Below are 24901 nucleotides of genomic sequence, written 5' to 3'. Positions count from 1 at the left end.
TTAGCTTATAGACAGACCCCTTCTAAGATACTCTCATGTTATTTCAAGAATCAATTACCATAACATGTTTCTACATGCCTCAAAGATTTTTATCTCTGCTCTACTCAGCACAGAATAGGTTTGGTCACTGAATGATAACTAAATCAATAAATGTTAACTTGTAGGACAAAACTACTTCAAAATAGAAATTCTCAAAAATACTTCCAAATAAGACTTCCAAGTTCAAGTTGAAGAAAACAAAGGAAGAAACTTCAAATAGAGTATTTTCTGATCTCCAAAACGCATGTGTATAAGGTATTTAGAAAATTCAGACAAAGCACCTTCTCCATATCAACAAAAGATACTCTCTGGACTGCTAACAATTCTTGCCTTCAAGTATTATTTTTTTTTACCAAATAATCCATGTAAAAATAGCTCACAGTATATTGTTCCATTTTTTTTTGGAGTAACCCCTGCTGAATAATAATTCTTGAGAATCAATTAATTAATTATTTCATCCTCCTTGCTTCAATGGAGAATAACTGTTAAGATCTATAGTAATTGCAACAGGAATTCCCCAGTACAGTTGCACTGCATTGTCCTAAAATATTGAAGTATTTCTACGTTACCAGAGTGCAAAAGTTGATATACTTGTTTTCAGGTATATATTCATTTCTTATCTTCCCAAACAGAAAAATAATTTATAATATATAAAGTAAATGCTAAAAAGAAGTTATTGAATAATTATGTTTACTATTACTGTGTATTTTAATGCAATAGGAAATACCTAAATCTTGCTTACAAAAGAGATTAGAATTACTACTGGTTACATTAATGCTGCACTGATTCCATACCTTGGAAGACCGAAAACAGAATGCCGTAGATTTTACATCTGCTTTCTCTTTGTCTGTAAGAAGAAGACTCTTGTCATCCAGGAGACTTAAATATTTTCCTGTTGTTATATGCCTTAGTCTGAATGGCTGTCCCCATCTAATGTGGCTGCCACTCCACCTAAGAAAGTTCATAAGGAAAAATTTGGTTTTTTAAAATAAAACATAGTTTTTACCTACTGGCAAAAATATTTTCAAGTAAGTTGTACCACCAACTAGTTGGTAAAAGGATAAAATTCTAAATGTCAAATTATTAGTAAGAAAATGGCTTCTTTGTGGTTATCTCCAATAAAACCATTCCAATAAATAATCTTGACCCAGTCATTTTCACAGGCTGCCTTGCTTCAGACTGAATTCCTCTCTAGGGAAGATACAGATCCCTACGGAAAAGGAGGCTTGTGCTGCACCCAAGGAGCTTAGAACTTTCAGTTCCCTCTCCATTTCACCTCCCAGCAGCCGAGTTTGTTCACTTTCCCAGAGCGCTCTCCTTTCAGCAGTCAGCACACTCCAGGCACACTTTAAACAGTGTGCAAAAAACCCCAAATCAGTTAAATAAATAAAAAAATATAAATAAAAATAATCTTAAAATAAATTTTAAAAACTACTACGCAAAGATTGGCCAAGATTCTTCATATTCTATAGGAGGAAATGAAGGAAGAAAGGCTAAAATTTTCTATCTAAGCTCCCCAAGAACACCTGAAGGTGAAATACAGGTTGCTGGTTTCTAACTTCTTGCCTTAAACTGAAAAGTCAGCTCTTCTGTGCTTCCTGATTAACTCCTGAAGATAAACTTGTATTGGGGTTACTGAAGACAATGCATTTCACAAAGCCTTCTCAGAAGGCTTCTCAAATATTCCTTTGATTGGAAAATTTCCACAGCCAGGATGTTTTCCTGGATCTTCAAAATACTTTCTTCAGCCTTATATTTTCAAAAATTTATGCTTTAGATGCATGTGCATGTTGCTTTTTGGAGAGGAAATCATACCTTTATTTTATGTTTGCAAAACGCCCATCATAATGGAGCTACCACTTATTGCTGAGGTTCTGATGTGCTTCCACAAATACTAGTAATTTTCTACATTTACTGTGGCTTGAAATAGCTTAAAATTATCAACAAATGTTCACATAGTATCAATGAAATATACAAAACATCCTTACGAATTTAACCTGATTACCCATATCAGAATTTTGTATTACTGCATCTTCTTACTTGCATTTAGTTTCAGGTACAGCATTTAAAAACGTAAAAAGTTTTTATGCAAATGTTTTGCATATATTCTTGTACAAATCTGAAAATCCCTTAAGTTAGCACTTAAACAGGTTTAAATAATATTCATTTTCCCTGACACATACATGTAGCAAATCAAAGCACTTACCTATTCAATATAAATATCCATTTGTTTAAGCGTGTCTTCTCAGAGTTGGCTATACTGTATGCAAAGTGTGCAGAACCAGTGTGGCAGGCAGGAGTTTTTAAAATGCAATAGCAATACCGGGCTGCTGGTTTGTAGCAGGATTTATTATACTTCACTAATTAAACTTCTATACTTTTTTAGTTACCGTTTTTAAAGAATCCAAAAGAAAGAAGGGGTTTTCCCCCCAACTATTTGTATCCAAAACAGTGTGGCCAGTAGGACCAGGGCAGTGCCCGTCCCCCTGCGCTGGGCATACCGGTGAGGCCGCCCCTGGACCCCTGTGTTCAGCTTTGGGCCCCTCACTGCAGGGGGACGTGGAGGGGCTGGAGCGTGTCCAGAGCCGGGCAGGGGGCTGGGGCAGGGGCTGGGGCACCAGCCTTGTGAGGGGCGGCTGAGGGACCGGGGGGGGGTTGGCCTGGAGAGGAGGGGGCTCAGGGGGGACCTGATCTCTTTCTACTACTACTTGAAAGGAGGTTGTGGGCACATGGGTGTTGTCTCTTCACCCAAGTAACAAGGGTAGGACAAGAGGAAATGGCCTGAAGTTGCGCCAGGGGAGGTTTAGATTAGATATTAGGGAAAATTTCTTCACCAAACGGGTTGTCAAACATTGGAACAGCCTGCCCAGGGAAGTGGTCGAGTCTCATGACAGTCACAAATCTCCACTATCATATTTCTGGATTTGCTAAAGCACATCAGCTCTGCACCTTTCCTATTATGGGCCATGCTGGGGAGCTGCCTTTTTCTCTAGTCTGACTTGATTTTCTCTTGTACCAATAAGAAAAAGTAAACAATACATGTAGGGCAATTGAGCCATGCCCCCAGTTCACACCTGCAGGATAGGAAAAAGGACAAATCATGTGCACTTACAAGAAAAGCCTTTTGAGCAGAAAGTATCTTGTGAAGCCATTTCTGACTAATAAAAGTTATTTTCTGCAACAGAGAATATGATCCCTGCCACCTTTTGGGAAAGAATGCAATGCTACACAATAATATCTAGCATTCCAAGGCAGGGCATCCCAAGAGGCAGTCTGCACATGCAGACTGGCCCAATTTCTATGAGTTCTCCCCTAAAAAGGAGAGTTCAGAAACAATGATTTCTCCAGAATTATATAAAATCAACAGAATCAACCTTATATCTGCAGTCATTCTAGGAAGGACTAGAAGTGATGGAGGACTTCAGGCATGGATACACTTAAGTTACAAATTGAAGTACTGGCATGAACAGTAATGTGCCTGCAATTTAGCAATGAATTTATATAGCTATTAGCATATCATGCAGGAAAACAGGGAGGTGACAGACTTGTAGGAGAGAGTGGTAGTCTTGTCATTTTATTTGGGTTTTTTTTTCCTGGTAAGAAAGTCATGTTCCTTAAAAAGAAAGACTGCCGCTCCCTTTGCTTAGTCGTTTTGATAGTTCTCACACTTTTTCTCAGTCATATATGTTCAAATGTTTACACTTCAAAAGTTTGGATGCAATGACTGCCAAAGTGAGCTAGTTGTAACAGAAACCTGTAATTTCTCAAATCCACATGTTGCTTCAGTACCACTGCTTATTAGGGAAGTCCACGTAATCAGAAAAGTAAAAAGGCAGAGATCCTTCCACAGTTTCCTTCTTGTCACTTAAGCACCCTCGAAGTCAATTTTAGTCCAAAGCAAAAATCTCACTGCCCTATCAATGACATTTAACATAATCCTATTAAATAAAATGCACACACAGAAAACAGCATCATTGGAACATAACCTTTCCCAAAGCTTCCCTGATTTAATCTCTAAAAAGCAATCATTTATTAGTCACCAGAAATTTTATCACAAGCACATACTGTAATACAATTTAAGTGCAATTTTACAGTGCAATTACCTTAACAAACAAGGCAAGAATTTCTTACCATCATTCCAACACTTCCAACAATGCAAGGTAGCATTTTTTTTCCTGTAAATTTTTGCCTTTAAGACTTCCAAATGGCTTAAACAAGTTATGGGGTGGCACACATGAACTGTTATTTTTAAGGAAAACAGTTCTGATTATGTCACAGATGTGTTAAAGATGCGAATTGTAAATTCGCTGACAGCTATAACAACTTAAAAAAAAAATTAAAATACATATACACCGCACGTGTGTTACATCCACTCTACAGGAAGACCTTAAGTTTTTCATGAAACTGATATAGAGCACTTTATGAAGATTATTTTAGTATTATCACTCTGGGTTTATAGCTATCAATCTGATTTTTATAGGAACATTCTTATTATACAAAAAGTGCCCTGCAAACAGACTTCTTTTTGTGAGAGAGATTTTACTTACGCAACTCTTAGAGTCTCTAGTCGCCAAAGGGAACGAGCATGAATTGACACAGCGCCACCTTCATAATGGACAGTTCTGGAAAACAAGCAAAGGCACAGACTAAATGCTCAGCTCTGTTGGAAGAAACCGTATTTGTTTGTTCATTTAACTACATCTCTCATTTTAAGACTGAGAAAATAATTATCGGAACTGTCAGATTCAAACCCATCTCTTATCAAATATACCTTCAGACTTAGTTACTCAAATTTTGTTTTAATTGTCTTTAGCATCCATTATTGTGATATTCATAACAACAAGATTTATACAGTGTTTGCTTAGATATCTTTCTTGTGTTTTAAGGATAGAGAATCCAGGGAGAAAAAAAATATAAAAGTCAATAGCCTGATAAAAATATTTCTAGATTCTAACAAAATCCAAATAATAAATGCTGATAAAGATCTGTGATCACTGCATACATCTCACAAGAAAGGCAGTGTTTTCTCAGAGCTTATACTATTAAAATAACCACACAACTTACTATATTGAATTATGAAAATTCACTAATTTGACACTGTATTTTATTATCATAGCACCTCAAGTTTCACAACCACACTGATACAGTCTTCACACATCTGTTAACAGATTCCTATTTCCAAATTTTATTATTTAATGACCCTACTAGTTCCTCCATATATCCATAAACCTAAGTGCTTCTAAAAAATAGTCAATTAAGCCTAAGAAAAGATTGGGTGGTTTTTTCTCCATTATTCTATACACAGGTAAGTGATTTATATATGATCAACAAAATGTTTTAGCTTTATGGTCACCAAGAGCCCTGAACAGATAACCTGACTTCTCTTCAAAATAAACACCGAGTAATGTGGTGAGTATTAGCACTGCCACTCTAGACTTAGGGAGTCATTCTCTGGACTGCTTCTCACCTGCACCTTTATTTCTGCCCTAAAACACTGCCAGAATTTAAAAATCTAGGCCTTTCCTTTGGGAAAAATCAATACAGAAGTGCCTTATGCAAGGTAGTGCTGTCGCTATGGTTATCAGGCCAAGCATGTCAGGGAACAATGCCAAAGAATGGCCTAGTTTTATGGATCCTGGAAAACCTTATGGATTGAGTAAATGGGATCTTCAGCCGACATCAGGCACTGCCAAAAATAGCCAGAGAAATAACTTTAGGGAATATTAATATTGAATTTGTAGGCATTCCCCATTGTTTATTAGAAGCAATTTTTGGAGGACCACAACTTTGGAATCTGGTGCATAGTACTTACAAGGCTTTAGCTTCCAACGTCCTCCTGTGGATGTAATACAGACAGACTGAATGCTTAACACAGAGGAAAACCCGGCATTGAAAGAAATGGTTCAAAACCAAAAGAAATAGTAAGTTCGAATATATTCCTCAGTACTGTTGACAATATGAAACTACAGATATGCTAAAATTCATCTTGGAATATGCTAAAAAGTATAAGGAAATAAAGACTCCCAAACTTCACAAAAGAATGAAGACAAACTAAAGGGGGAAAAATGAGTTCAAATACAAAATAAATATTGCTCACGACAATTATAGAACCACTCACACTGAATACTTGTGACCCATGCATAAATAGAAGCCCTGGCACATTGTCCACCTACCAAAAAGAAGTTACAAGTGCATATATAAACATGTACAAAATCCTCCCCTTGACCTTATATCCAGTATTTTCTCCACGTATTAGTCATTTGCTGCAATGGTTGTGGTGCTAGGAGCAGCTGACAGGGAAAAAAGTCTCTCATATCTCTCTCACAGAAAGGAATTAAATTCAAAGCCAATTTTATTTTTTATTGAAATTGATCTTCATTGTCATTGGGTTTGTTTGTTTGCTTGTTTGTTTTTTCCAGTCAAAACATTGGGATTATATCCTGGCTTATTTCAATATGAACCTCACTGACCAAAATGCACACAGAATTCCTGCACTCGCAGAATAAAAAATTCAACAATTTTTTGCAGCAGTTTTAAAGTCATTAAATTTATGAGAAATCGGGTAAAAGCAAAGGCTTAAATTAATCAGAATATTTAATTTTTAAATTGGTACCTTATTACTTTTCAGGAATGAAGTTCCTTTTCAAGTGGAAACCTGGAAGCTGTCACCAGTTTCTCAGTCTGAGTACTCTTTTGAAACTAGCTTTAGATTACACATAGCAGTTGTGTCAGTGTAATTTTAAACATCTAAAAAAGTGCCCATTGTGAACTTAAAAGAATGGCTTCTCGTGGGTAGTGTTCTTTTATGTGACTGTCCATCCATTATTTCCTTTCGCTGTTCTCCCAAAGGGGAGTTATGTCTGGGAATGGCCATGTAAGATGAGAAAATGGAGAAGAGATAGAAAAGAAGAAATTCTAAATATAAACATGTGATTTGTTTCCCAGAAGAAATAAAAAGCATCCTAGGAATGTCTCTTCCATATGAATGAACGGGTACAGTAGCAACAGAGGGGGGGAAGGCAGAAAGACAGTGATAGCACTTTAGGCACAACAGCCAAAAAGGCAGTAGCAGCAAAGCCTCAGCAAAAGAATAAAGGACAGCAATCTGGAGGGGGACTGAGAAGGAGCTGGGGACTGGAGGGCTAGGGATCAGGGATCCCTACAGGAAAGCACAAGGGGAAGCCCAGAGACTGGGTTCGAGCATGCAGCAGCAATACTTCTTATGGGCCAAAAAGAAGATACATGCTACAAAAAAAACCCCAAGTTGCCACAAAGCACTAGAATACGGTGCCAGCTCTTGTGTCTTTAGCTAGATACTGTCCTCTCTACTGAGAAGATGGTAAAGAAAAGGTGGCTTTGAATAAAAGATCTCTTCTTCGTTGAAGGAAAAGTCACTCTGCCTTTACCGTAACAGCATGCATACTAGCCATTGCCCCAAAGCAGCTGAATACATTCATAACCCTGATCATCTCATAAGTTTTTATTGTCTAATAAAATATGTCTTTAACTGTCTAAGAAATCCAAAGTTCATTTTCAATTCATTTCAATAAAATAAAAGAAGTAAACTGTTCTGCGATTGCTCCAACCAACTTCCTTAGTACTTGCTCTATATAAAAACATTATTTGATAGGATGTACCTCATTTCTTTTTATATACTCTTGACAACAGTTCAGTGTTGAAAAGGAAGTATGATTCATAACATTTTAATCCTTCCTGAAACTAAGACGGGTAAGCCATGTCAAATACTGGTATTACTAGGTCAAATAAAACATTGCTTTTAATGACATTGTGAATAAACCACAAAAATTCTCTGAGTATCAAAGGGTTACTGCAGGCTTACATTGATAAGATGGAAAAAAAAAAAATTTGAGTTGCGAGGTACAATGAAGATGCACAATACTTGCCAAACAGTGTGTGCACATTAAAAAACCTTGTTATGGAAATGCATGAGGGAAGTACAAATAACAGCAGAAAAAGGGAGGACAAGAGCTACAATGAGCGTTACCCTTCCCATGGAAAGCTCAAGATACCTTATACCTTCTAAGCCATATCCATAACCCTAAATCTTGACTTTTTTTCCCACTATTCTTTCCAAAGCATTTTATTTGCATATTCTACACTTATGGAATAAGGCTATTAACCACTTTCCTTTTGAATGAAAATATCTATAAAGAATTCAGAGCCTTTGAGAATTTTCAGTTCTTTACTATAAACCTTAATCTAGTTAATCAGCTGGTGTGACGAAGTCTTTGTTTGCCTGACCTGTGCCTGGAAGTTACATTTAAAACATCATCCTTCTCCTGACTACGTCATTAATCTATTTAATTCCCCTTAATATAAACAGTCACTAGAGCTGGAACCTGCCATCTCACTGGTCTCACGGTGCTGGGGCTGCACTTGCAGCACCACAGACCACAGACAGCACACCCACACCCACCCCCCCATCCCCACCCCCCCCCCCGGGCACTGACCGGTGCTGCTCCCACCTGCTTACCCCTGGCACCCTCCTCCTCCAGCCTCCCCAGAGGTGATGTAGAGGCACAGAGATGGTAACCATCCAAAAGAAAGCTTGGTGTTTGAATCTCTCACCTCCAATTACAATAAAGAATTAATTACACAGGTAGAAAATGGACTAGCATGTATCAGAACCCCTGGAGAATCATTACTGGCTTCATATTCGTATTGAAGTATTGTCCAGCAGGGAGAGGGCAATCATTTCAGCAAATTCCACTGACTACAAAAGGGTATCAACTGAGGCTAAAATAAATTACATTAAATGACAATGATTCAATATTGCTGAAGTAGTATTGGTTCAAGAACCTGTAAATCCCAAGTTCCATAGCAATGAAATAATGGAGTACAACTCAGTAACATGCAGTGAATCAGGGTGCCATAAATATGGCATAAATAAAATAACAATATCGCATCTGGATTATATGCAAATGAACAGATCCAAATAAGATGTCAAAGTTCAAGTTACAGAAACTGTTCCGCTCCCTCCAACAACAGATTTAATTTGAAAGATCAGCCACTGAAGAGCTCGATGGATTTTTTTCAGATTAATCTATAAAAGCAAAGCACAACCATTTCTATTCAAGGCTTGTGTGTTGTTTTGGGCATGGGGGAAAGGTTATTGACCAATGGTGGGTGAAAACTTGCTGAGTTCACATTTCAGTCATAAATAATTCTTCACAGGCGCCAGATCCCAGCTTTTCTGGGATACAACAGACCTCACGAGTTCATAATGCCATATGAAAGAGTGCATTTTAACTGTTGAACGAGAATGGTATGGAAAGGAAAGTGAAAAGGAGCTGAGACTGGCTAAGTCACATTGATTTTGACTTTCAACACTTTAAAACCCTGTCTATACATTTCTGAGCCTAACACAAAACATTCAGTATAATATACAAAAGCCTTAATGTAATACGTTTAACCCAAAGAAACTCCCAAAGGCAGGAATGACAGAAGTGCTGAATGACAAAATTAAGCTCCACATAGACATTCCCTCATGAAGGCCTATTCTGACTGGATGGTTTGTGAAACTGGAGCCTGTGCCACCTCAGGTGACACTTCACAAAAGCCGGGAGCACTTTGCTCTCTCTCACAGGAAATTTCTTTCTGTTACAATATATTTCTGAAGGGTCCAAACTGCACCACAGCCACCACTTAAAAATATTGTATTGCAAATCAAAATGCAAATTAGTGGCAACAGGAACATTCATGGCCCCCTTCTACACTGGGAACTATGAATACTCACAGTCCTACTCCTGGACTTCTAAAAGCATATTAATGACAGTGGTACAATAAAGAGCAAGCACCACAACCCCCAAAAAAACCCCAAGTAATTTTGATTACATACTTTCACTGCTATCTGCCACTACTTATTGGGGACTTCCAAAACAAAACAAAAAAAAAACCACAAACCAAACAAACAAACAAACAAAAAAACCCCACCAAAACCTAAAACCGCAATAAAACCCCTGCAAAGCAATTAAAACATCTACAGTTATGCAAAGTACTGTATAAATAACTAGCTGACACTTTTACAGGAAAATAAAAATGACACACATAATACAACAACATCAAAAATGTAAAATAATTCCTCTTAACTGAACAGTAAAAAAAGGGGGGCAGTGAACCAATGAAACTGTGATGAGGGAAAAAATCAGCGTGTTTCTTACAATACTTTTTAAATCTTTGCTGCACAACCTCAATTTATTATGAACATTTCTTGCATTTTTTTAATTAAAAGACTGAAACAATGGTAAACAATTTCACAGAAGCACTTCAATGTATACCTGCCCTAAATACCAGCTTCCACCATAATTAGAATAAATTTATTCATTTTTTTAATTCTTTCGATATTATAAATTCACAAGTGAAGACTCAACACTATACCACTTCTGTCAGCTCACATGATGGGAACCAGGCCACAAACCATGTAGGCAGAGAGCGGAGGAAGAGTTGTCGAGATAAATACAGCTACTGTGCTGCTGTAGAAGTTTCCCCTGGCTTTGAAGTTAAATAGAATCTAAGTAACCACCAGAACACCGAACTGATTACGCTAATGCCTTCTTTTGTATATCTCTACCTATATTTATTTTTTAATCTATCTGGAAATGCTTCTGAAATTTGAATTGAAGAGCTACAGAAACAACACTGCAAATTTAGGTCCAGCTTGCTATAGATAAGGCATTTTACCCAATAAAAACACAATTTAAGGATTCCGTGCACAAGGCTTTAAATACTTCCTTAAATCAGCAACGTACCTAACTAGCATGTGCAGTAAATTATATTCAATCCAGTGAAGCTGCACATACTTAATCTTTTGCCTGTCCCTTTTTTGTTATTCATTTGGGTCAGAGTGAGTGAAAACTACCAGGATCACGGCCACTCTGCTTGTGGTAGTTTTAAACAAAAAAACCCCAAACAACCCACCCTATTTTTTTCTAGCATAATATCAAGTAAACCAACATGCTGCCACAACCATCTCTATTTGCACTGCTTCCAACTGGAATGTTTTTTTTAATTGCAAAGCAAACTAAGTCTAGCAACTTCAGGGAGAATCTACTTACAGCTTCTTCCCAAGGAAAAATAAATTACTGAGTGGATAGGAGCTCCCCAGCCTAGAGACTCGTGTGGTGAACAGGCCACTACAATTATTAAAATTTGTTTTAAGGTTTCTGATTCCAGCTAGATTTTTTTTTTTGGAGGGGGGGAATAGTTCAGGCAATAAAATCCTATTTTACTATTTTTCTTGAGTTACTACTGCAATAAGCTGTTGATTAAATCAGTTCTCTGAGTCTCCCAATACACAAATACTCAAAGCAGTCTTAAACTGTAGTTCAGAGATGTAGCCTTTGAATAATGCCTCACTGGTGTTACACCAGGAGCTAAGCACCTCTACATAAAAGGTAGCATTATCAGAGACAACTCACGATTTCTCAGCTAGGTAGCAGCAGCAGACCAGTTCTCCCAGATACCATCTTCACTGGGAATTTAAATGCACCAAGACACAGCAGCCTTGGCAACAGGTAGCCCAGCCACTTTGCCTCCATGCTGTACCCCCATCCTACGCCTGCATCTGCTGGTGCCAGGGCAGGAGGTGCGTACCACTGAGACAACGGGGTACCACTGCTTGCAGGAGGGAGGGGGCAAGGGATGAGCCACTGCTCTAGCAGTCTGCAGCCCCCTCCCCCCAGAACTGAGGGGCCATGGCCAGAAGACAGTACGGACTGGGCTTTGCATGCAAGACCCAACACTACGGCTATCCATTACTGGCCAAAGGAACTTTCTGGATCTCAGTTCTTGGAGGAAGGCAACATGATCATCCTCTTAACCAGTCTTTCACCTTGGGCAAACACCTGCTTTCCCAGTACCAAAAGCTGGCCCTGAACGTTGCTTTTTTTCCACTGCTCACTGTGCAATTACATCTCACCTCTCTATACCCAAGTCCCTCATCCACAAATACGATGATTCCACCCTACCTTCCAGTGATCACAGTAGCACAATTTAAGGATCACATGGAAGGACACAGAAGCTCAACAACTAAGCAAGGAAACACAGTATGCATTCAGAAAAAATTCTGAGAGACAGAAAATAATTTTACAGCCTTTTTATATGACTATTTATGCCACTGTACCAGGCTCTTCCAGCACAGATTTGGATGACCTTGCCTCGGAGGAAGCTTTGTTAGGTTCTGTAACCGCGAATACGGGATCTGCATTGTCACTGTTTTGCACGTTTCCCCTGTGCTATATGTTCTTCCCCAAGATTATAAACAGCTTGAGAATGTGTGACTTCTGGTAATCTCTGAAAGACTTTTATACTCAAATTTATGTAACTGTATCAACGCTCTAAGAATAGAGAAAATAAGCAGTTATTTTTAGAAACTGCCTGGGAGGATCCTTCCCTTCAAAACAATTTATTCATTCCCAGAATTAGATACCAGGTGACACTCTAGAATAAAACTGTTATTTTAGGACTGTCTGATCGTTTGTTTATTTGAAAAGGCATAAAAGAGGAGGCCTTTGCAGAAAAAATTAAAATGACAGAGAATTAGTGAGTCACAACAGAGATGGAACTTCTCAGTGTTCCTTTACGCTGCCATTCTGCAGAGCAGAGCTGCTCCTCAGGCATACGCTGAAACAAAAAAAACCAAGCACAACCACCATAACCTATCACCAGGCTATTTCAAAAGGCAATGAAAGGATAATACATTATTATACTCCAAATATATAATCCTTTTCCATGCCTTATGTGCAAAAGTTATGGAAGTTAACTTAAAATGAAAGCTAAAATAATTTATCTTACAATTTTCTGCCTGACAAAATTACCCATATTTTTAAAAATAATTATACCAGCAGTTGAATACCACCCATCTAAATAATATTTGCACAAAAATTGAAAACTGAAAGGAGCCACCAATTATCCTTTTAGATATTATTTTGAATAGGCAAGAGTCCTCTAATTAGAGATAGCAGTATAGAGGTTTTAAGTAATAACTGATTTACTAATAATGTAAGAGGAGAAAGTGTGGGGCACAGAATGGTTATACCTAACTCCATAAAATCAAAAGTAATTATAGAGTATATTCCAGGTTTATTAGTAAAAATAATTTAAAATATTTCAGAAAAGAAATAGAACCACAGAAAAACAAAACATGAAAAAGAAAAAAAACAACTTATTTTTATTCTGTGTTAGTTTATTAAAGAAAGCTCCTGAACAACAAGATAAGTTCAGAAAATCAAGTATGTTTTTTATGAAGCACTGAGAAGCAATGTTTCTCAGTATTGCTATCAGGAAATATAAAGACAAAGATATAGGTACTATTTGTTGTCTACTAGCTCTGCTTTCTTTGGGGTACTAGATGCATAGGGGAAAAGGTAGACACTGCAGAAAAAATAATGGTCTGGACTGCTTACAGCACTGGTCTCCAGCTTAAGAAATGAACCTTATGCTTCCCATGTTACAGAGCATCATGTGCCTGTACAGGCAGATCAAACATTTTTTTTTCTTAACTTGCAACTTCATGTTCCTTTATTGCAATTTATATATAATGTTAGTCTTGTTGAAGAGAGGCAGATTTTTACTGTGTTCTTAAGCGTTAAAGTTCATTACTGAAGTGCTTGATTATCCTATAAATCTGCAATTACAGTGTAACTACAATTTTTAAAAGGAATTTTGCAGGATTTAGACTGAAGTAAGGGCAAACATCGAATCCTATTTATTTATCATCTCTTTTCATCACTTTCAGGGTGAGGATAATAACAGCAGCAATAAACTCCAAGCTGTAATGGATCTGGCACATGGTAACTAAAATTAAAACACAAAACGACCACATTTTACATCTCAGCATTTTGAAATATCTTCTGTGTTCAAAAATTATTCTCTTGTCTAAAAATGAAAAATAGCCAGGAAGGGTTGGTTAGCAGCTGTATAAGAAAACTGTAATATTTAAAAAGTCCTGGAAGATTTTTGCTATATATTATGAGAGCTTCCAGTGTCTTGTTCTTATCTTTACCAATCAGAATCAAATAGAATAAAAAACACACTTGTATTTGCAAACCCAGAAAACTCATTTGGAAATGCATGAACAGCACTTTCTTTGTCATGGAAATGAAGCTACCCAATATGCTGCATTAAACAAACTATTCCAAAATCAACATTATCATTTAGCAATCTTCCACCTGAAGGTAGGATTAAATCATATGATGCTGCCCTACTGAAAAGAAGCTTAGAGTATATTTTATTAGAGCAAATAAATAGGACTTTGATTCACCCATGTAATAACTCCACTGAAACACCAATTTCAGTGCCAGTCTTCTCATCATTTGCGTTTATTAGTTAACTGAGAGATGCAGACCAAGCTGTATCACTTCTCTACTTCCATTCTAGGATTCCTTTAGTCAAGAAAATAACCATAAATTAAGTTCTAGACTACCATGACAGGTACACCTGAGCTCAATACCCAGATTAGTAGCCTTGAAGGACAGTAATGGTAACATAGCCTGTCCTGAGGAAATTTTTGTGATCACAGAAAAAAAACACCAGCAATAAAGAAACCAACAGATTTCATTCGCAGTGTTCTTAAGTTAGCCAAGACAAGAGCAAGTTACCAAATATCACTACTGCTTTTATACATAGTGAGTGAAATCAGACTTGAACAATACTGAAAAGAAAATGTAAAGAGGCTCATGTCCAAAGTTCATCTCAACAATATTTACAATATCCTTCAAAAATCTGTACTATCAGTGACACTTAATATTGATTCAGCAACATTTATTATCCCATTGTAAGCTGGAAACCTACCTTCTTTGTTCTTCTCCGTGTTCACCAGAAGGGACTGTCAAACATTCATCCATGTGACCATGCAATAACCTCAGAACATCCCCTCCTATCAGATATCCTTGAATAAAGGGAGAAAATAAAGTGCATTTGTCTGAACACAGCAAGATGTAAAACTATAGATCAAACTGTAATAAATACTATCAATTTCTTTTTTTTTTTTTTTTCCTGATGGCATTTTATGTTACTTTACAGAGAGATTCAGAAGAAGTGGAGGTATCTCGTACCCTGGGGATCCAGCTGAATATTGCCAAGTGAAAAGCTTCAAGTCTGCAAGTAGGAAAGGGTGGATCAGGAGAAAGAAAGCTACAGACAGGGGATTCTAGAGTTAGTGCAACTCAGGAATGATTGATCTAGTGGAACCAAGGAAGCAAGTACTTCCCTCCCAGATTACAACAGAAAAAATGGGAGATTCTTCTATTTTACCTATTCACTTTTAGGTTTGATTTAAGTTAAGGATTCCAGTTTATATACTAACAAAACTAAAATTGATTGATTGATTTAGTTAACCTTAAAATAATTTTTGGTGTCTTTGGAAGTTTTCTGTGCGTCAGTTTTTTTGCGTCAGAGATGCCACATTAAAAAAAAAATACGATTTTATATTATAATACAAATATTGTATTATAATCTAGTAACTGAAGAATACTAAGACTTAGTAGATTTTAAGTGCAATTCAATGGTATTTTTTCAGTTTGACAAGCTAAACATAAACTCTTGTTCGTTTCCTAATATCACCTTCTCTTCTTGCTAGAACTGGCTAGTATCAAATTCTGCATTTAAGCTGGATGAGGTAACATAATCCCTTGGGTTTAGTGTTATAACAAAAACAATTTTTAAAATAAATATTATTGGAATAATGTTTTGCAGTTATGTCTGTATTAACAAGTGATGCTTTGCAGTAAGACAGGTCTGTACAGGGAAATGGTGTTGAAGACCCAACAGTCACACTGTACACGTCACAGGTTTATTTTGAAGCTACAAGGAATCTTTTTCCTGAATATACATCAGGGAATGTTTCAAGATACATTTTTTTAAATCATCTAAGTCAATATCAGTTTAGTACTTATGTGGCAAATATTAGCATTGAATTTTTAAATTCTTGGTTTTGACACAGAGGTATATGTCCAGGTAACAGTAGTTATTAATTTTTTTATTATTATATATTAATTTTTTCACAGACCTGTGTCAATATAGTTCTGGAGATGTTCTGCCCTGAGCAGCTTTTTTCAGGGTTTTTTTGTTTGTTTTGTATTGTTTTGTTTTTCAAGTGCCCTCCATCCGCTTCACAGTACAGAATTAGCAGAATTACTTGATCTGAGTCTAAAGCTCTGTTTTGACTTAAACAACCAACTTCTGCATAAGCCAATTTTCCAGAAATACATGTAAACAGAAATCATTTTCTTGTAACTACCTACCTCCAATATCCTAGTTCATTTTACAGACTATTTATCCATTATTTTCACTTCTAACTCATTTAATTGAAGTGTTTCAGTTACTAACCTTTTTTAATGGGAAATTTTGATTAAAAGAGTATTGTAGTGTAGTTATTTCTATACACTAATATTTTGTTTAGGATGATGACATAGCATTTTGCAGATACTAACAAAACTAGCTTTATTTTCCTCTTCTCCCCTTTTGAGGTAATTTTGTCCCATTTGGCTACAGTTTTACTGAGGCATATAGAGTAAGGTCTTACACACCAAGTGTCAGATTAACTCTCCCTTTACAAGACAACTTTGAATACAGGAACATTTGTCAGTTTTACTAGAGTAAGGCCTTTGCTCTGATTCTTTCTGACATCAGCCAGCTGATCTTCTCCAGAAAAGATACTGCTTAACAAAGAAAATGTCTATACTTCAGAAAAGTGAAAACGGAAAGGCAAAGCAACAAGGAACAAGCAAATACACAGAGAAACACACAGCTGCTAAAATCATATTACATCATTTTCCCATGGTTTCCTGTGGGGTCGAGGGCATAACATGACACTGTATCACTGTGGATTTCTGCTTCCCAAACAGCCAGGCAGGTCTCACTAGTGAAGTTCACCATCCAGAGGGATGCGGCACAGCACAAATCTGGGTCTCAGCTAATAAACTGGATTGGGACGATTAACACGAACGCCACACCAGTGCTGACGAGGCACATGGGGTTTACAGCAAGGAGCGACAGGTTGGAGAGGAGAAGGTTTTCTCCTCCCATCAACAGAAAGATTTCCTCCATAAAGTTTAGGACACTGTTAAGCAATGCACTAGCAATTTTTTAATAATGGATTGCACTAGAAGCCATGTCAGAGAATCTGACTGTGCAGCATGATTCTAAATATAGTCTAAAAATACAGTGAGTATATAAAAAGGAGGTGTTGGCAATGCTGTCCCTGATATCTGAATAAGCAGAGCTGTAAGAGCATTCCACAACTGTGTTTTAAAATATGCCAGATAAAGGAATCGATGTGAAATGTCAGTCTAGTGAAAAAATAGTACCCAAAAACCCCAAGGAGTAAGAAAAAAAAGACCTGCTTTAACCTTCTTAAGGTTCTGTTACAATGACTACTCAATATAATTATTCTGTAGAAAACTAGAAATCATTAGGCTTTACATTGTGACAGACTTTTCAGGAAAACCTGACCCACTTCCCTGTGGAACCAGCAGCATAAATTCAGGGATTCTTGTCCTTTCATGTCAGAAGCTACCTTAAAAAATCACCTTCTTAACTCCTACATAAAATACATTTTGAAAGTTGTTCTTTCTCTTTCTGTCTTTCCTCTCCTTTTATTTTACTTCTCAGTCATATGTTCCCCACAAAACTATTCCTAGTCATAACTCCTAGGATTTCACATCCTGCTTCTAGTCCTCTTGCCTATTTTTTACTCAGTTTCAGGAACACAAAGGTATGACTGCGTGTATCAGAATAATCTGAGATAACATTTTAAACCAGGACCAAAAGCCACTAAAAAAAAAAATAATGTTATGAATGTTATTATACCTTTAGCAAAATGAGAACTGAATGAACTGTTCGGTATTCAGAAAAAAAATACATAGAAAACTATCAGTGTCACTTTCAGTATAACTTTCCCTCTGTTTTCCAAACATCTGTATATTTATTTATTTATTGGACTGAATGTTTACATAAGAGAAACCCACTCCCACACTTGGCAGAATAATGTCATTTTTCAGGTATTTCATGTACAATCAGTCTTTCCACAATTAAAGTTGAGTCAATCTCACCTTGGGCAACTTCACTTCCCGAACTGATGGGTGCTACACTCCAGAGCGTTTGCTGGAAGGCTGCATCAACGTGCAAGCTACCATTGCCATAAGAGAGATGCTGAAACCAGGAAAGAAAGAGGCTTTTATTTGGGATTAATTAAAAATCTCACTACAGTATACAATAATAGCATCAAACATTCTCGTTTCTCTCATATATAAATTCTTCCTTATTGACTGTGTAAGTAAACACAAAGTCAGCCATGGGTACTCATCAAGGGACGTTAGAAATAAAATTAGAGTAATAACAGTGTAATTGCCTTCAGGAGACATACATAAATAGCACAGAATGGTCAGCTGTTTGGGGTCTCAGATCACAGTACACACTCTGAAGAACTGATTATTAAATACCGTGGGGTCCTTACACCGGCATTCTTCCTTCTGTACACAGTGGGATTTCCCACAAAGTTTGAACATTGGAATGTGACATTAATCTGTATTTCAAGCATAACTCACCACTTAATTATTTCTTGTGGGCCACTGCCTTCCTAGAACTGCCATCAGATCAAAGAAAGCAAGCAATCAAGTAAGTAACTTTGTAAGGTGCTTAAGGGAGTCCCCACGATATATTCTTGCACAAAAGTTTCATGATCCAAGCAAATCTGAAACGATTTTTCTCTGAAAGGCTCGCTTCCTCCCTAGGCATCCAACGGATGCTCTTTTGCTGTGTTACTCCCTCTCTTCTGCCATGTCTCAGGTCTTTACAGTGAGCACCACATGTGCTTTCACGTGTGTCTGTGTGTTATATATTGCATCCATGTAAAATCCTTTGTCCCACACTATGTCAGTTCCACTGATACACTGTTAGTGCCAAACAGCACAATCTTTTGTAAGGTTATGGAACCAAGTGTTCCACAAAGAAGCAGCTGCTTTGAAGTGTACTGTTTGTCTTACCAGTCCCATTCCTGCCCTGCGGGCCGCCAGTTTGTTCAAATTCCTCTGAGATCACTACACAGATTCCAGTTAGCTGAGAAATTCAACCAGTACACTGAAGCAGGAATATTGCTTTTTGAGGAATCTATGTCGTTCAGAGCAGGCTAAAGAGAAAGAGGATAACTCCTCTCTCATTTAGATCTGGCATCAACAGAGCACTTCTTGTAACAGTGTGCTTTGTACATGTTAATGAATTTATCTTCAGACAAATGGCACTGAATTAGCATGCTGTTTGATAACTAGGGCGCTGATACAAAAATACACTGCTGACTTCTTTCCTCAGAGCACCTGTTATTTTTGCACGTTCATTTGACTCCAGTTGCAGCTCTGATTATAACCCAGATGTCTCAAGCTGAGTCACCAGAGAATTATACTTTTTAAAAGTATGGTTTAAATGACCTAACACAACACATGATCACCACAGCAGAGAAACAGAGAGTATGTCTCTGCAATTCTCTTCTTTCCTTCACTTAGATTGCTTGTTGCATCCTTCAATTTACAAATGAAGGCAGGGGTCCTGACATTTCCAATTCCATTAACTATGGTGTTCATCCCCTGGAACCACACATGGCAAGCAATAAAATAAAGCTTTGACCATGTAGAGAAAGTCCCCTGTCAATGGATATTCAAGGATTCAATTACATCAAATGTACAGGAAAAAATCTCACCAGATTAGAGATGTCAGTCTTAACCCTGGGAGCACCTAACTTTTCAGTGCTATACTTTACAATCTCAGTGTTATTTTAAAGCAATTTGCTGCCTGTCTATAATTTACTCAGAGCTGATCTGCTTGGGTTTGTACTTTCAGCATAATAAAACTATCAAAATGAAACAAATTCCAGAACACAGTATCAGGCTGTGGACACAACGCTCACACTGATGTTGAACAGCCTCTATACCTACTACGCAGAACTTTGCTAGCCGGCACGACAGATTATCTGGCGGAAGTAGCAGGTTGCCATCATTGACAAGGACCACACGTGTAGCATATGGCCTTCAGGTATGCCCTAACAACATTTGCAAAGCAGAAATATGTTGGGTTCAAGAATCCTGCTGTCCTAATCCTGGTACGGGTCTTCACCATTACAGGCTGGTTCTTCAGTCTTCTGTCTCACACAAATATCTCCTTTGCACTGGTATCCAGGCTCAATCAAAAAGCTAAATTTTTCTTCCTTACTAATAGACTAATAATCTCCTAAACCACCATTTAGCCTACTATAGGTATTTAATAACTTTTCAGAATTATAGTATTTTATGAATATAGGTTAACACTACAGTCTACAGAGCTTCTCTAGGATAAAGCCCAAGACTCAAATCTCACAGAATACTACAGTTTCCCAACTGAACTTACTGCCATGTTACAAACTCTGTACTGCTCTTCAGAAAACTAATACAATCACATCTCTATTCCTAGGTTTTCAAGAAGAACACAGTGTATTCAAGCTCACTGGAGAGCTTAGGAATCAGATGGTAATTTCTACAAGAACACTTCAGCCATGATTGCAGCAGCGTAGCTGCATTTACAATAGCTCTAAATAACTATTTTAAATGTCACAGTCAGTCTGCATCAAAGTTTTTGTTCTCCAAAATGTGCATGTGTGCAAGGAGAAAGAAAAGTTTTTGCTTCAGGCTTCCTCTTGGCTAAGGGGTGTCCATACTGACATCTCATCTAGTGGTATCTATTTCTATCTGCACTTTACATTATGATGTCTCTGCCTTCGATCTCAGGCCATTCCAAATAGTAAGAATAGCTAAAGAAAAATAAAAAAGGAAGTTTATTTTCTGGTCCATTTTAAGAACTACATACAAAGGCACAGCAGTTTTTAGAATGCTTAAGTACAGCACACAACAAGAACATCAACCACACTGCTTCAAAAGTTAGTACCAGGTGGTGCAGAGATGGAGGTAACTGACGTGATCCAGTTCAATCTATTTTTCTTCTGTACGTGGACACTCTGAAAGCCCATGCTATTTCCCCTTTCTCTCTGTCTTAAAATTACTACAATGATCAGGACAGAGAAGCAGTTTCAAACCATTTAGGCATCTATTCTCAATGACCCAAGAACCTCTGAGGTGTTCCAAGTCTTCAACATCATTCCCACAACAGGTACACACTTTTCCTTAGTCTGAGACCAGGCAAAGCCTTGGTCAAGAAGTGAAAAAGGACTGTGTCTATAAGTACGGCTATATCTACAACTAAAAAAACCAAAACAAACAAACCACCAAAACCAAAACAAACTACACTCCCTTTATTTTTTTTTATTAGCAAGGGAAAAACATTTTGCATTCAAAAAAACTATGAGTTTGCAAGCTTCAGCAAAAATCCAAAGATTAAACTAGATGCACTGTCTCCAGAACCAAAAGATAACCCAACTATATTCCTAATTATCAGGTATCGTTTCTATTAAAACTTATTACCTGAATCAGTGAAGTATTCCGTAACACTGAGTGTTATATTGACACTGTCAAAATAAACGAGAATATTCAGTCACAAAGAAGGGAGATATTGGAAAGAACTAGAAGTAATAACTTCATCTCTGTGAAGTTTTTATATAATTAAGTTTTTGTGTTTATGTCTAGAAGTGGCAATACATTTATATTCATTGAAAGATCTATGAAGACTTTGAAAAAGTTTTAATAAATATGGGTAAACTTACACTGTGGAAGAAAAAATAATTATCTAAGTTTTGACCCACAGTAGGCAAAGCCCAGGAAATTTCAGACAGGTTTAAAGCTCTATAAAATCCTGGTTTCTTTGCATTTCCCTGAGCCGGTTTGAACACCTGGCCAGCAAATCAACAAGCAAAGAGGCTTTTTTCCATTGATAAAGAATGAGAATTGCCAGCACTGTACTAACCAATTGCAGCCCCTCCACTCAGCATAAATGTACCATCAGCACAGGGAGAGTAGTAGCTAAAACCCACAGCTACACAGAAATTACTGTTCCAATTCAGCCATCAAGAATCACCTAGCCCACTACCGCATAGCTGACAGCAGGTAACTGCAGACGCATGGCAGGAAAGCATAAGGATCCCACAGAGGGTAGATGGGGATAGTGGCATTCCTGCTCTTTGTATTAGCTTTCCTTCTGTGCTATAACCACGAAAAGCCTGAAGCACATCAGCTACCATGCTTCCAAATTATTATCATTTAGTCTGATTAGACACAAGAGCTTTCATTAACGAAATATTAATTTTGCAGAAGCAAGCATCCAAAGTTTGGCAATGTCAAACAAAGCAGCCCAGGCAAAAAGAATGGCTTTTGCTGAATGCATCCTATTACAGTCTTCAATGGCATGATCCTGCACAGTTTTTTCCACAAATGTTGTCTCTTTGTATATACAGGAGAAAGGAGCTCACTTCATTAACAGCTGCTCAGTGCTTTGTTTTCTCCTCAATCTCCAGTCCACAGCCTCATGCTTTATTCAATATAGTCAATTCTTCAAAGCTTGGAAAACAGAATTATTAATTTCCCCATAGGCTTTTCCCTTGCTACCAACTATTACAACATTTCATAAAACACAACAAATATTAATGAATTCATTTTCTCAGAACACCAGAAGAGTAGCATTACAGCTCATTTTCCATTGGGGAGTGGAGGTACAGGGATTACACTAAGAAATTTTCACTAATCTAGGATGCCCAAGTTAAGGTGGCAAGGACCTTTTTAATTCCCACTGTAAATTGCAGTATGTGTAATTCAGGGCACATCTTCACAATGTTCAAGGCACATTTTCTATTCACCTTTGTTGCAGGTATCAAGACAGCAACTCTGGGACCTCAACCTCTAGCAGACAGAGGAACCCTCAGAGCCACAGCTCAGGTAAGGAATATTCCTGGTGAGGGATAAGAGTTAGCGACCTCATGAAAGCAAGCCTGGTATAAAAAAAGAACTGCTCAGCAAATACCACAGCAGAGTCCGGTACAAAATCTAATTCTCCAAGAAAATAATTAACTAAGCACCATACCACCAATCCTCCACCCACAATTCCCAGCTTGAAATTTCATCTTCAAAGTTGCTTCCTTCCACAGCCTCTCTGCTACTCAGCCCTGACACATCCATTGAATTCTATCAGTACTGAGATAGCATTCCATAAAAAGCCAGCATGACTGGATATTTAAGAGATTTTGTAAAAATATATCGGTGCCATTATTTTTGCATTTTCTAATGCCTGTGCTTTTTCAAAATTTACAAAAATTATTTTTTGTGGTATAATTTTATAATTTATATATAACTTTCCTGTATGAAAAAAAGGGTAAAAAAACCCCACTGTTACAGTACATAGCATCATACTGACACCAACATAAACCACAGGTAGACAAGGAAACTTTAAAACCATTTTTCAATCATTTGCCACCTAAACTAACACAAAATCAGAGAGGATTAGGCTGTCAGCATACCGCCACGTACTGCTGTGCCTTAATACGATGAGTTTTCTAAATAGTTGCCTATAGTAGTTACCTAGCGTAATTGCGCCAGGCCTCTCCCACTCTCTTTCCCTCTCCAATCTTTATCACAGCCCCGTATCCCTCACCTAGCCAGCCCAGCTCCCCAAACCCATTACAGCCTACCTTATCACCCAGAATTAGGACCTCCTGCTTCAAAAGGTTCTCCGCAGACCTACAAAGCCCCAGCAAGGCCTTTTGGCTTTTTTCTTGTTCAGCCCCTTCCTTTCTCAGCCAGCACTGGACCTCCTCCCAGAAACTCACCACAACTCTTTCCCCTCCGCTTCTTTACTTATTTCTTCGCCCCAGACTTTCCCTTCTCTGCATCTTCATCCAGCAGTCTGGTTCTCCCCAGCCATCCCACTCCTTCTCTACAGATGTCCCTTGTCGTCCTTCATTCCCAGTCCCACTCCACTGGTGGTTCTGCCAGTTCTCCCTGCCAAAATGACACAGGTTTTCTGCCCCAAATTTCTAACACAACTTTAATCAGCAGGTGCCCACTGCTCCCTTGCCACCAGCTTCTGGTCCAGATGATCTGTTTGTCCCTTACCGCCTGCCTGCCCTCAGCTGCCAGTCATCACATCCCACTCAGTTTCCCTCCTTCCCACTTCATATCCAGGCTCCTGTCCCTGCTACATCAACTGCCTTTTATTCCTTCTATATTCCCATAGCTTCCTCCTCCACATATCTTAAATGACAGAAGATCACCAGCAGCACCGAAAACACCGAGTACTCAGCTGTCAATACAGTGCCTGACTTTATTCCCACCTGGAGCCACAAGGAATATCTGGTTCCACCAGAGTGGGGGTGTACTTAATTGTTTGCTGTAGAGGGAGTTTAAATAGTTCATTAACACACAGGAGGTGCAAGAGGTCTAGCATATGCAAAATAGACAAAGTTATCAAAGTTCTAGCTAACAGAAAATTTTAAAAGTCTTCCCTGGGCATGACCAAGCTGCATTATTTCAGGAGAACTGTCTCAGAACTTCACCAAGTTTAAGCAAGGAGAGCCTTACTAACTCTTTTTCTTTTCTTTTTTCTTTTTTTTACGTTAGCAAAAAGTACACCTGTGATATCAAGAACGCTCCTAATGTCCTGTTGTAAAGCGTGGGATGCTCAACATTTCAAGAAAACAAGATTAATTTTCTTAACGATCTTTTTTTTTCTTCCTGTCCTCAAGCTCAGTGATGTCTGACCTCTTCTGGATGAACTAAAAAAGTTATTTCAGACTGATAAAAAAATCCAACAAAACAAACAAAAAATCCCCCACCAGAAATAGATGCTAATATTTCTAAGTAATTTTTTACATTACAAGCACTTGATTATAAGCACTTGGAAGCAGGATTTTATAAGGCAGAGTAGCTTGACAGCCTTA

The 24901-nt window shown here is 37.8% G+C and overlaps 1 protein-coding gene across 2 annotated transcripts in view; it reads right to left on the bottom strand.

Annotated features, from left to right (window-relative positions):
• RYR2 (ryanodine receptor 2) overlaps nucleotides 1–24901 on the bottom strand; it is a 455638-nt gene that overhangs the window by 246426 nt on the left and 184311 nt on the right. For both annotated transcript variants that reach the window (XM_080389100.1, XM_080389099.1), the window contains 4 exons: nucleotides 18111–18210; nucleotides 14851–14947; nucleotides 4587–4661; nucleotides 834–990 (listed from right to left, as the gene is read on the bottom strand). In XM_080389100.1, coding sequence (XP_080245226.1) covers nucleotides 834–990; nucleotides 4587–4661; nucleotides 14851–14947; nucleotides 18111–18210 — 429 coding nt within the window. The remainder of the gene's footprint in view (nucleotides 1–833; nucleotides 991–4586; nucleotides 4662–14850; nucleotides 14948–18110; nucleotides 18211–24901) is intronic.

Source organism: Falco punctatus, assembly GCF_963210335.1.
Source record: "Falco punctatus genome assembly, chromosome: 5".
NCBI lineage: Eukaryota > Metazoa > Chordata > Aves > Falconiformes > Falconidae > Falco > Falco punctatus.
This window is presented reverse-complemented; position numbering and strand designations above follow the sequence as displayed.